Raw genomic sequence first — 13,360 nt, 5'->3', positions numbered from 1 at the left:
TGACGGGACGGAACGGAACGGAGAAGTTTCAAACTTGTGGCCGACTTCTACCTTGCCGGCGAAGCTTAGCGAGCAGCAGGCCGCCGGTTCACGGCAAGTAGATCGTGCCAGCACGGGCATGATCGCATGCGGGTGCCAACTCGTTTCTTGCACGGGTGCGCCATGGATATTCTTCTACAGGTGTTTGCTGACCGATCCACACATGCTGTGCCCGTGCACGACAAGTTTGCTTTGAACAGAAACAGACCCATCCGGAACCACGAGGAGGAAGCAACACGTCAAGCTTCTTGTGAGAAGACTTGGCTAATCGGCTAGACCCCAAATGGTAAGCAGCCTGGCTGGATTAGCCAAATATGGGCCATCTCAACAGCCAACGAACTGAAGGGGCTCATTAAGTCATTAACCCCGTCAGTCCACAGCTGGGCACCGACGATTCCAAATCCCATCACTATTCTAAACACAGCTATCACACGACAACAGATTCAACGAAAGAGGAACACATTCACTGAAATCGGGAAAATCCCGTCTCTGTCTCTATTGTGGAACTGCAACAACTCTAGCCTGGACGTTAAAAAGTCAGATGGACAACCTACGTTTCACGGTGTTTGGTACAGGTTTCATGTAAACAGTTTACAAACGAAAAAAAAAAGAAATAGCGCGAACGAGGCTCTGCTATCCACTCGACAATGCTAAAGTTTGGGGGCACCAGGAGCACGAGCATAATGACTGTTGCATTGTATGATGGGCAGAGAGAGAAGAAACCAACAGTGTGCTCTGTATCCTGCTGCAGTTTTACACCACCCCGGAGGGGAGTCGCAGCACAAGCTGCCCACCAAAAACACTGCGGACGCCACCAGAAACAGCTCATTAGTATGGTCAGGGCCTGGCCTTTGTGATGAGATTCTAAGAAATGATAATCGCACGTACCTCTTCACATAGTAGTAGCAGAAATCCGCGAGGATGAATGTCTGAACGATTTCGGAGAGAAGCACCATTGATGGCCACAGACCATAGCCCAGCGCTGTCAACAAACGGCCACGGGTATCCAGAACCTACAGAACAGAGTAATCGAAGCTTATGTCAAATGGACTAACTCAGAAAAAACTTGTATTCTGCAAAATGCATTCAAACTTTCATTCTTCCAAATGAACATGTGTCTACCGCAACCTCAGATTGGGAATACTTAAATATATAATCACAACCTCAGATTCCTCCATTCTAAAATGTAGGTAAATTTCTCTAACTTTCACCAAGTTTATAGAAAAATATACCAACATCTACAACATCAAAATGGTTTTATCAAATTGAAATATGCCTTGATATTGCATTTATTTAGTATTGTAGATGTTAATTTTCCTCTATATTCGTTCCTAGTTAGACAAGTTTGACTTAGGACAAAACTAAAACAACCTGCATTTTGTAACAGAGGAAGTATGACATATTGAATTGTTCTGCTAAACTCTGTTTCCACAGTGTTCTTTTTAGCATGGAGTATATGATTGTTTCATACAGCAACTGACAGTGAAGGCATTTTGTCCCTACTAACATTTGGGGCCTCAGAAGTAGATGGCCAGCTCACTCTTAGGTGAAAGGAGGAAACTAAACTAGAAAGGTAGTTCTTTTAAAAGAAAACAAAAAGGGAAGGGTGACAGAAAGACACGAACCTGAAGGACCCAGTGTGCACAGCTAAGAAACCTTGCGACACCCAGTGCAAACACATAATGAGCTGTGAATGGCTCAACAATCTGCAAAAACGCATAGAGCGAAAAAAAGTCAGATAAATAGAGTAATTGCATACTGATTCAAGGGCCCATGTATGTTTGAAGATTCACCTTGGTATTTTGCATCAAGCGCAGCTGGGGTAGCACTGAAACAGCTTCCAAATAAACACAAAAGGCCCAGCAAAGTCTGTTCACTATGTTGTGCGATGTTGTAGGATGAGCAAAAGTTGTTAGTACAGCACAAGGCACTACCTGGAAAGAAAGTCTAGTAAGATACTACAGTGTCGGAATAAGAAGCGAGCTAACAAAACAAATGAGAAATGGGCAGAAATAGCTAGCAACATAGCTGCGATTCATTAGCTGAGGTAAAATCCATTCTACAAGTGAGGTCATCAAAGTGTGATAGTGATTATGGGGGACTAAAGTATACAACCGGAAATACTCTTGTTGGTGGTCAGGTGGGAATTCAGTAGTCCCAAGTGCTTGACCTTTTGAAAAGTCTGGGTCAAGCAGCACAATGTGAAACAATAAAAATACAGAATACTAACACGCTTATGTCGAATAGCCTAGATGCTAGTTTTGCAGTCAAGAATTTATATTGTTCTTACCACATAGTACAATTTGAAGTTATCTTTGTCCAGCATATATGTTGACCTCAGTCTGAACCGAATCATATAAATAACAAAAAGAGTAGCTGCCAGTGTAGCTGTATCCAGAATCGTATGGATGTCATACTCCATAACAAAGCTGCAGTACAACCTAACAGCCAGAAATAAAGCTGTCAAATCCTGAGACTTGAGTGACAGTCCTGCAAGAAATCAAGAAAGAGAAAACAAATTGAATTTTAGATCAATGAGTATAAATTTATACATCCTGAACCATGAAAATAGAAACAAATAAAAATGCCAAACTTATCTTAGGATCAATTTTTAACATAAAATCGACATACCAGTCTAGCAGCTCTCAATCTAATCACCCTTGTCTAAACTTACATATCATAGATCATGGACAAGACAGATTCATAGACCATGCGCATACTGTTATGGCAGGGTGACCATGATATACAATAATTAAAAAATGGTGATGCTGTGTATGAACCATACCATTAATATTGTCCATTGCCTATTCTGTTAATGCCAAAATATCTAGACTTGCACCCCTCAATAAATCCTTGATTTGCATTAACAAAGCATTTAGGCACACGATTCTTTTGAAACATGAACAAGGAAAGATGCTGAAAGCAAAAGGCAATAATTTCATAGATGAGAAAGGTGTTGTAGTAGGGACAAAACGAAACTAAGACCACCACCATCTCTGTGCCAGAGTGAGTGATGGCATTCCCGGCAAACACATCTTCCCAATTCTGTATGAGCCAGGGCAGCTCTCATAATTACCTATCCTTATGTCAGACGAATCCAAGAACAGTTCTGCATTTCTATAACTGGAAGAGAGTGCAAATTGCCCGGAATCTGCTATTCAAACTCTAAATAGACGAAACGCAAGGTTGACTTCAAGGTTCAAGCAAAGGAAGCCATGGAATCGGACAGGCGCAAACTTGTATCCTTCTCTTGGGTTCACACAGTGATATCAGCACAGAGAATTTTGACTGAAGGCTCACCCAGACCCAGTGATACCACCATGGAAGAATTCGAGAATCCTCCCTCAACTAGCGAGCACACTCACTTCCATTGCAGTATCCAGAACACTGCGCAAGTTCCATGCAGTATTCAGTATAACACTGAACTCACTCGCTAAATCCAACCCGTCGATTCAAACAACCTAACCGAATCAGCAAATAAAATTGCCTACTTCCTTGATAGAATCAGGCACGCAAAATCCATCGAAGCAGGCAGCACGATTGAACACGAGATCAAGCGGGATCCCAGATTGATCTTATATATAAACGGAGTACCACCCGATGCTTCCAGCGAGGAAAATCACCGTAAACGCGGGGGAAAAGGAAAAACAAACGCATGGCTCCCCGCAATCTGGATCGAGAATCAGCGAGCCCGACGGATCGAGCGGATGGGAAGCAGTAGCGGTGAGAAGAAGGGGGGACGGACGAACCGGCGCAGGTCTTCTCCTTGGTGAGCTTGTAGATGAGCACGCCGATCCCGATGGCGTGCGCGGCCTCGGAGGCGACGAAGAGGTTGTCGTGGTCGTGGACGATGAAGCGGATGAAGACGAGCGCGGCCATCCCCGCGACGACGGCGAGGAAAGCCTTGACCTTGGGCGGCTGGCGCCGCACCCAGGCCATGACCGCGGCCAGCGGCCTCCGCGACGAACCCCTCATCTCCCCCACTCCCTCCCTCCCGTCGCGCTCGTCGATCGGTGAAGGTGAAGGCGAAGGCGAAGGCAAGGCGAGCTCCGGCGGGCTGCGGCTTCCGGATGGGCGCGCCCCTGGGTTACGGGTTCCGGCACGTGTGCGGCGTGAGGACTGGGGCGGGCGACGGACGGGGCGAGGCCGAGTTTAAGGACGGGACGGGTCGGGTCGGGGAAGGGTTGGTTGTTGCAGCTGTTTCGATTCGTGGCATTCATGGACTGCGCCTGTGGGCCCGGGCTCCTTTGAGCAAGCAAAGCAAATCTTTTTGGAATCTTTTGAAACGAACGTTTTTGTTTGGTCAATTGGCTGTGCGTACGTAAGACTATCGTGGATCAGTTTTCTTGAAAATGCCACGAAAATATGCAGTCCGCGCTTCAGCTTATCAGCCGGTTTTTAGCCACCAAACAGTGTTTTTCTCTCACAACAAATCAGCCGTTTCATATTTTCAACCGGCTTATAAGTTCAGCCGAACAGGTCGATGGTGTACTTCTACTTGAAAAAATAGCTTCAAATGTTTCGCAATCCTTTTGCTTTTGTCCCCCTTTTTTTAAAGATTGTCCTTCTTTTTTGAAAGATTGTCCTTCTTTAAACACAATATTTCTTTGATTGTGTATTTTGTTTTGTCCCTTTGCTTTGATTGAGTGAGACTATTTCTGGATCAGTTTCTTTGCCCCCCAAAAATGCCACTTGAAGATACTACGCGTGTCAGATCATGGATTCATGGTCCAAGGTTAAGAACAGGGAGGTGGCCAATTATCACCAACACCACCTAAATCACCTCACGGTCATGGGCGTACTTGTAGCTCAACTGCAGCTCGATCCTCGCGACACGTCCGTGGAAAAGTGTGGGACGGACAGAGCAAAAAGGCGACGGATCGGAGGCTCGGAGCGATGCGGGTTTGGTTCGAGGAGCGGGGCAGATGGCGCCCTGTGTTTGACCCGGCACGAGGTGTTAATGCGCCTCGTGGAGCGGGGGTGCAGTGGGAGCTGGGCGCCACCACGAGCACGACGACTTGCACTTCCGCGTGATGTCATCTCATCACTAGCAGCTGTCACTTGTCAAGTACGTCTAGCTCGGAGCCGGAGGGGGTGAAGCAGAGCACGTTCCACGCGGAAGATGGCGACCGTCCTGGGCTGGGCCCGGCGCGACTCCTGTGGAAACGCTCAGCAGCGAGATGCCGTGGGCGCCCGCAAGAGCTTGTGGTCCACCCGGCCGGGCCACCAGTCTCTCCCTGGGCTAGATGCGATCCATAGGACTGATGGGCTGCAAATCATCATCGATCGGCCTACCCAACCCCCGGGCAGGCGCCTGGTCTGGATCGATGGGCCGGTAAATGAGGCCCAGTTCTGAAATTTGGCAAGGCCCATGTTGCCGCTGGGTCGGTCAGTTACAAGACTGGGGCCGTGTCGATTCGCGCGGAGACGTCCCTCCCTCTCTTCTTCTCTCGGTCAGTCTGACCCATCTCCCACCATACCATACGACGCGCGCCGCTGCCATGGGACCCACGCGATCCTCCCGCGCCGCTCGGTCGCTCTCCGCCTCTCCGCACGTCGCCGTCGGAGGAAGCAGGAGCCAGGGAGAGGGGTCCGTAGGGTACGTGCGGTCGGCCGGGCGCCACTCCCGGCGCAGGGTGCGAGGTCCCCGTCACCGCGCGCCGCGTCGTCAGCGTGACAGCGCGAGTCCCTCCAAAAGGTTCTGCATCTCCTCGCCCGATTTTATTTGCGGCCACATGTTGCGATCTCCGATCCTATGGCTTTTTCGAGTCCTTGCGATCTTTGGTGAGGGCGAGCCAGACCTCATGTTCTTCTTCCTAGGAGCATGATGGCTCAAATCTGCTTTTCAAGAAGCTGCGGAGAGGTTTCCGTTCCGTTCCCCGTTTCGGATGCGGCCGACAAGATAATCGCTGCGAATTGTTGTCATGTGAACCTTCCTGTGATTTGAGGATCTGGCATGTACGATGGCTCGTTAATTTCCATTAGAAAATCGCCGCAATGCGTAACTAGATGCCGACGCCTAATTATACTCAGAGGTGTCACCATTTTTATTTGTTGCTATGGTAAACATGGTCAGGTACTCGGTTCTACCAAAAAGGGTTGTAGTTCGTTTCCGAATGGGAGTTTGTTTGGAACAGCTTGCTCAAAGTCGTGGCATTTGGTCACAGAGAGTGATCAAGTAGGTACTAGCACAGTCATGTCCCTTTTGGTATTGTCGTCGCTTCCTTGGAAAGCTTGTACCTCTCTTCTCAAAAGATTCAGCATGTGCTGCATTCAGAGGGGAGATTCAACCAAGGCATGTACTTAATGCCCCGTTGCTGCTTCGTGGCTCATATCCCAGTCCACGAAGCGCAAATGAAAGGATGAGAGGAACATTCCAACTCAAATATCGTGACCAGATGGTGTCGGTATTAATTCGTCATGCAGATGTCAGTACAACCAGCTCCAGTGAATTCTTCAAATAGAATGCCTTGCCTGCTAATTATCTGCCAAATAGAGTAACCAGTATTCAGGATTTAGTCTCTCAGAGGCTACGTTTTGTAGGAGTTTTAAATCGGCATCTCTTTGAAGAGATAGCTACAATATCTTGTGGAAGCCTAGTCATTTTTTTCAACCTTTTCAGAAAGTCCTTGTGCTAAAGATAGTGGGATGTGGTACTGAGGACCTCTTCATTCAAAATCAAAGTGGCTAGGAGATCAAAACTTTCAAGGCCTAAATATGTAGAGCCCTTCCTGCTAACTATTCTTGTTTCTTGTCAATCTACATCAGTTGCACAGTTTCTTAGCTGGAAGGTTGGTAACCCAGGCTGTTATTCAGTGAATTTAGGCTGATGGGATGTGGAGATACTCGACCCATTCTCTTTTTTTTTCTAGAATACGCAGGAGAGCTGCGCATCATTCAAATTAGAAGAAACAGATAGTTCTTGTACAACGCGGGTCTAAACCGGGCGCACGCACACGGTAGCACGGATCTTAGGGGCTAATTACACGAGATAAGAACTCCTGGACAGTAAACGACCACCATAGTCGGTCGGGATAGCATTACAAACTGTCAAATTGCCATCCTAAACTAGACAAGCAGTGCGCCCCGGCCGCAAACCATAGCGCCGCTTCCTCCGCAATTGCTGCTGCTAGCTGTTGCGGCGTCTGTTCTGGATCCCTGTTAAAGACGCGACTGTTTCGCTCTTTCCAAACTCGCCAGGAGACCAAAATAGTTGTGGTGTCGAGCCCTTTCTTTCTGGCGCCATGGAAACTTCGCCTCCAGAGCAGCCACCAATCCATCATTGAAGAGCCGGGGACAGGCATGAGGGAGGCGTTGCCTGTCATCTGATCGACTGAGTACCAAACCTGCTTCGCGTAGTATCTCTTTTGACAGTAGTATCTCATAAAGGTACTCTTCTATTAACATGAGCAGTAATCATATCCACAAAAGATTCTGGAAGACCAAATATTGCCTTGTAAGATGCTACACTATACTGTGGTTTTTTATGTCAGTAACTGCGCAGGCATGAGACGTTCAATTTATAGTTGCTCCTGTGTGACTTCTCTATATCATTGGCCAGAGCTCTCCAGCTCGATAATTGGTGAATCACAATCCCAACTTGAAAGTGATAGGCTAAGACTTCCAGGTTGGCACTTTGATAGTTTGATTTATCATCTTGTAAGGTTAGTTGAAAATTGAAATTTAAATGGTTAGGTAAGAAGCAAATATGGTATAAAAGTTAATCACATAAATACATTTATGAGATAATATCACTTGTTTATATACTTTTTTTATTTGCTGACTAGGCACATGTAGAGCTGTAGGGCATCAGTCAGAAACATATACAAACTGCCCACCAAATGGTATTAAGCAAGCAAATGTCCGAAAAAAGAAAGAAAGAACTAGAAGAAAAGATTAAAAACAGAAGTCAGGATTCACACAGTTTCCCCCCTTTAGGTTTTCTTCTATGTCCATGAATTTCAGGGTCAGAGTGATAATTTATGATGCTAGATCCTTGAGTACTACCTCTAAAATTGTTTTGGAAGTTTTCATATTATGTTTTGATAACAAAGCAGTAGTGTTTATCATGATAGCGGTATACACCTATTGCGTGATCTGCATTGGATGTCTCTTAGAAATGTACATCACAACTTATAGCTTCTTGCATAAGTATTGGAAGGCGGGATGGAATGGACCTATGACCTAGGAAGCTATGATTTTTATTATGCCAATAATTATCTCGAAAAGCAAACTTCTGTTTACTGCTTGTACTTTTGAGCACAGAAACAGTACAGTGAGAGTAACAATTTAACAGATGCGTTTGTTGTGCTCTGGCCATTTTCTTATCATAGATTTTTCCCTTGATTTCATCCGAAATGTCTATATTTCTAGATTAAATGAGATAATTGTTTCTTCAACCGAAAATCTGTCTCTTATTGTTGCAGTATGCCTGAGATAGCACACAGCGTTTGGCTGATTGGATCACATTGATCTAAAAATGGTCTGCTCAAGTTTCAGTTATTTTGTGCTATACCTATCTATAAATAATAAGATGCTCAAGTTTGGGCGCACATCCTTTAGCAGATTGAAGTTTCTATGCAGATTCAGTGAAGGCTGGATCAATGGCATGTTCTGTTCTTAACTTCTTATGGATGGGTTAGCATTGTATTCCGGAATATTGCTGCTATTCTATCAACAGTTGCTAGAATTTTGCTTGCAGACACAGCATAAATTAGCTCCTGTAGGCTGTAGTTGTGCAAAATATACTTCCATTGCTGGCTAGCACAGTACCAGAATAGCATTCATGGACAAGTTTGGTGATTGATTGATAGATGGTGCCCTTTCTTATATTAGCATGCATCCCGGAATTGACATTACTTTTCTAGTTACAGAGCGCAGTCATTTCTTCCTCATGTCGGCAGATGTCTTGTACCCACAGATTCTTAAGCTGTCCCTTGCTGTCATTTCTGAATAAAAGTAACTGGTAAGATGGGTCTTTTTTCCCCTTTTTTACTGAATAGGTTCTTAAGAGTTTGGTGGATTCAGAAACTCTACTTCTTATCCTTTCTTTGCATCGAGTTATGACTTAGCTGCATGCTGTTGTTTTTCAGCAAACATGAATGTGAACTGCGCATCTTTGTATTAAGGAGAAAAGAATCGAGGTGACGTACCACTTTTGCATATGTAATCAATTAGTTACCCTTCTTCTTATCTGGTGTACTAACTTGATATGCAAATAGAACTCTTCAGAGGCTAAACTTACCCGGTCAGTCGTAATGATGATGCCAACCAGTCTTGGAGAGCTACGACTACAAGCCTAGGATGCTGACTGCCTGAATGTTGCAACTTTCTCAACACATTTTGATGCAACATTAACATCATGGTTCTCAATATCATCATATTGGTTCATACTCCATACCTCTATAAACATATGTTAGATATATGTGGCTTGCAGAGGACACATGAAGGTTACTTTGTTCCTCATGCTCTGATCTGTTAGTGTATCAGATGATGAAATGTTGTTGAAATATAGTTCCTTAAGATGGTAACAAGGGCGACACACATATATACCCCTGTGGGGAATGGAAACAACAAAAGCTGCAATTACACCAGGTGCGCTGCAGCTTCTATACTCAGGCGATATCATACTTTTGGTTCATGTGGCATCATTTTCAATTAAATTGTCATTTTAGAAAAGGATAGGTAACTAGGAATTGAACTAATCTATCTGCAAGGTGAGAATTGTTCATTTCATTATGCTAATTAATTAAGATCATACACCCCTTGTACTATATTGGAACATTTTTGTTTGAGTGAACATGGTCATCAACTCTGGTGGTAGTACCCCGTAACACTGCAGTACCTTCATTAACTGTTTTTTCACAAAAAATTTAAACACAGCACAGTTTATCATGGGTCAGACCGGACTCTTGCTTCCAGATCACACTAAGTTAACCAAATCACCATCACTATCTCCATCAACGAATAGAAAAGCATGAAAATGGAAAAGGACAGGACAATTTTTTAGTGAAATTGCACAGATCTATACATATATGCAGGCAGACATCCATTGCAGTTGCAAGAGAGCTTTCACAACCCTTTTGTCTGATGCTTGTCTGCAGAGTTTGGTGGCTCGCAACATATATAAAATGCAATAGAAGCTTAATGACTGCCTTGTTAACTCAGTATACTTAATCTGGTGCTAGCTGATAGTAAATTGATCGATGGGGAGGCAGCCCTGCTGTGACAAGCTGGGGGTGAAGCGGGGGCCGTGGACAGCAGATGAGGACAAGAAGCTCATCAGCTTCATCCTGACACACGGCCGATGCTGCTGGCGAGCAGTGCCTAAATTGGCAGGGCTTCTGCGCTGCGGCAAGAGCTGCCGGCTGCGGTGGACTAACTACCTCCGTCCTGACCTCAAGCGTGGCCTCCTCAGCACTGCCGAGGAGCAGCTCGTCATTGACCTCCATGCCAAGCTCGGAAATAGGTATACTAGTCTTCATGGTAGAGTGCATGGATGCATATACAACATTTGCATGTTGATCTATCTTCTTCATTGTGCAGTGGTATAATAAGCTATTTGCATCTGTTCCTCAGAATGGGTGAATTCCCTTGTTTAAGTTTAGAAGTGCCTAGGAAATAACAGAACATATTTATTGTGGAATACTTGCTTCACACTCAGTTAAGACTTAGGGGACTTAAGAGCAGCTAGCTTGTACGTCGTGTCTACGTGAAACATAGCAGCGCTAATTACTGTAAAATAATCGCACAATTTTAAAACCAGCTGAATTCATGAGCATCAATTAGTAGCAAGTCACATGCTCGTGGTATTGTTTTCAAAACCTCCTGCTGCTCCATGGCTTTCGATTTAGACAAAGTTCTCCAGTGAAAAAGAAATAAGTCCTCCAATACCGGGATCAGTTAACCATGTTTACCTAGTTAATCAACATCTGCTGTAGTTTGAAAAGCTGTTTTCATGGTTATTGAACTTATTGCATCTTGCACAATATAACCCAATAGTTGGGAAACTGTTATTTTACTTATTTCTGTTCTTGTTGCTAGTTTAGTAGTAACCTCTTGGTTGTTTCACAGCATTCAGTGCTCTAGATGATGCCAAGTTAAATATAAAAAACACCAAATGTAGGCCCTGTTTGGAAGAACTCCAGCTTCAAGAAAGCTCCAAGAAATCTTGGATCTGGAGATGGAGGAACATTGAGAGCATTTAGGTGAATCATTATGTTTATAGTTTAGGCTAAATATAAACAATTAAACCACATCAATTTAGTCTACAAACTGCAGAACCAACTGGAGCTGTGACAAAGAGGCCCGTAAATGCTCTCCTTTCTTAGTTGTTGCACTTTGAATCAATAGTTAATGATGCGCTGATGTAGACTTCATACCTGCATGTGAGTTGAAGGGCACTCCAAAATTGGAGGGTAATATTAATAGCACTGGCCAGGTCATTCTCAAGCTCTTCACGTGTAGCACAGACTCCACTTCTGAAGCATGAAGCACACATCTATGAAAACGATGGAAAATTGCAAATTAATACGATTGCTTCAAATTCAGGAGGCCGCAAAATGAATGAAAAGGGCTGATCAGCATGTCTTCTTTCACGAAATTTTTGTAGCCTTTTCTTCACTCCTAATTGGCTTAAATCTGTGCAGATGGTCCAAGATTGCTGCCAAGTTACCTGGGAGAACGGACAACGAGATCAAGAACCACTGGAACACACACATCAAGAAGAAGCTCATCAAGATGGGCATCGACCCGGCCACGCACCAGCCTCTGGCCAACTCCAAGATGTCTACTTCACAATCCACCGATACAACCAAATCGGCGAAATCCAGCGACACCAGAGACGAGCTGAGCGTGAAGGAAGGTAGCCGTAGGGACATGGCACTGCCCACTGACTCGTTGGAGCAGTCCAGCTGGCTGGAGTCAGGAAACAATGCCGGTCGTCAAGACCAGGAGCATCTGGTGAATTGGCTTTCGGAGACGGATCTGCCCATGGATGAGCCGTGGCTGAATTTTACGAGCAGCGATAACGATGTGCTTGGCATCGTGGAGGGGCCATTGCCATGGGATGGAGCAACAGATTGGCTGCTTGACTACCAAGATTTTGGCATGTGCAGCTCGAACTTGGTCGACAATAATTCAACGCTTCACAGCACAGATGGATCAAACTTTTGAAGATCAGAGAGAGACAGACTGCAGGTGTGCGTGCACTGCACTCTGCTGTGTTCCTAGTATAGACAATCTACATACTACATACGTGAATAAGACTGAAAACAGACAGGCATGAGGCTTATCTAGACCGTAGAATAGTGGTATCTTGCCCTTAGAAGGGTTTTGTTAAAGCTTGTCAGTATGAGAAGTTGTAGAAGTACATGCAGTACATTGCTCTAAACGTGCAATACATCCTGAATAGCATGGCCTATGGGTCTCTGCAAGTTGAGGCTGTGCTTTGAGGCGACATCGAGGCTTATCTGATATCTCCCTGTAGCAGTCCATGGCAATTTCAGAGTTCAGAACAAGTCAGAACACTGGCCATCCTCCCAACACAAACAGCTATACACATACTTGTGAATTGTGATATGCATATGCATGTACACTTGGTGACTGATTCTTTGCCAAGTTAGCTGCCAATGTAAAACTTCTTCATTGGATATAAGCACTAACTAAGCAGTAGAACACCGGGAAAATGAGAAGAGTTGCCGTGCGATGCCGTACACGGAATTAGCAAAGGGTGAGTTTGGTATGGTATGGATTCTGCAACGGTGACAGTCACGTCATGCTGGCGCCATCCTGCCGACCCCATACGAGAGAACCGGTTTGGTTTGCTGCCCTCCGAAGCAAGGCCTCTGAAACCTTGCGCGTATTTATTAAAAAAGAAAAGAAAAGAAGAGAAGAAATGTTGGCCATCCTAATCGCTCCCTTTTTGCTTATTTCCACCACAGCACTGATCACCGAGCGAGGTGATGGGAGCTCAGCTCCTCCCTGAAGAATTCAGAAAACTGATGATGGTAAATCCATGGACAGGGGCGTTGGCTGCACTAGGTCTGTGACCTTTTCTTTTGAAATAAAACTAGGTCTGTGACTCTGATGGTGAAGGGTTTGGTTCATTCCCTGCAGCGTGCACAGTACCCCCCTGACTGTGAGTTGTAGAGAGAGACTGGACGAGCGCACGGCACAGGGTCCCTGGGGGTCCCGGGCCGGTAGATGCTCGCGAGCTGTTGCTATCTGCGGGATAGTAGTAGTGTGTGTATGACCCGGCTGTGAAGTCAAGTGGGGGTCGTGTCGAACATACATGCCGAACACGAAACTCCTCCCAGAAAGG

At 45.2% G+C, this 13,360-nt stretch overlaps 2 protein-coding genes across 4 annotated transcripts; one reads left to right on the top strand and one right to left on the bottom strand.

Moving 5' to 3' along the window:
* Window positions 1-481: 481 nt before the first annotated feature.
* LOC117862212 (uncharacterized) lies at window positions 482-4,173 on the bottom strand. Its single transcript, XM_034745743.2, has 6 exons — window positions 3,789-4,173; window positions 2,330-2,529; window positions 1,833-1,973; window positions 1,665-1,745; window positions 928-1,052; window positions 482-841 (listed from the first exon to the last, which is right to left on the bottom strand). Exons 1-6 carry the CDS (start codon window positions 4,012-4,014, stop codon window positions 793-795), a joined length of 822 nt encoding a protein of 273 aa, XP_034601634.1. The 5' UTR covers window positions 4,015-4,173; the 3' UTR covers window positions 482-792.
* A 1,318-nt stretch (window positions 4,174-5,491) lies between these two features.
* LOC117862004 (transcription repressor MYB6) lies at window positions 5,492-12,496 on the top strand. Of its 3 annotated transcripts, none has more exons than XM_034745514.2 (5): window positions 5,492-9,004; window positions 9,132-9,182; window positions 9,271-9,633; window positions 10,227-10,507; window positions 11,688-12,496. In XM_034745514.2, exons 4-5 carry the CDS (start codon window positions 10,245-10,247, stop codon window positions 12,211-12,213), a joined length of 789 nt encoding a protein of 262 aa, XP_034601405.1. In that variant the 5' UTR covers window positions 5,492-9,004; window positions 9,132-9,182; window positions 9,271-9,633; window positions 10,227-10,244; the 3' UTR covers window positions 12,214-12,496. The 3 variants fall into 3 exon arrangements, with proteins under 3 accessions (XP_034601405.1, XP_034601403.1, XP_034601404.1); XM_034745512.2 differs by having other exon boundaries at window positions 9,261-9,633; XM_034745513.2 differs by having other exon boundaries at window positions 9,261-9,633; window positions 10,143-10,507.
* The last annotated feature ends 864 nt before the right edge of the window (window positions 12,497-13,360 follow it).

Source organism: Setaria viridis, chromosome 6, assembly GCF_005286985.2.
Source record: "Setaria viridis chromosome 6, Setaria_viridis_v4.0, whole genome shotgun sequence".
NCBI lineage: Eukaryota > Viridiplantae > Streptophyta > Magnoliopsida > Poales > Poaceae > Setaria > Setaria viridis.
The sequence above is the reverse complement of the archived record's forward strand: the minus strand, read 5'-3'. Positions and strand labels throughout refer to the sequence as shown.

Coding starts and splice junctions, on each gene's coding strand:
- LOC117862004 (XM_034745514.2), top strand. CDS start 10,245: ATGGGGAGGCAGCCCTGCTGTGACAAGCTGGGGGTGAAGCGGGGGCCG. Junction 10,508..11,687: donor CATGCCAAGCTCGGAAATAG/GTATACTAGTCT, acceptor AAATCTGTGCAG/ATGGTCCAAGATTGCTGCCA.
- LOC117862212 (XM_034745743.2), bottom strand. CDS start 4,014: ATGAGGGGTTCGTCGCGGAGGCCGCTGGCCGCGGTCATGGCCTGGGTG. Junction 1,974..2,329: donor ACTTCAAATTGTACTATGTG/GTAAGAACAATA, acceptor CTTTCTTTCCAG/GTAGTGCCTTGTGCTGTACT. Junction 1,746..1,832: donor GCTTGATGCAAAATACCAAG/GTGAATCTTCAA, acceptor GCGTTTTTGCAG/ATTGTTGAGCCATTCACAGC.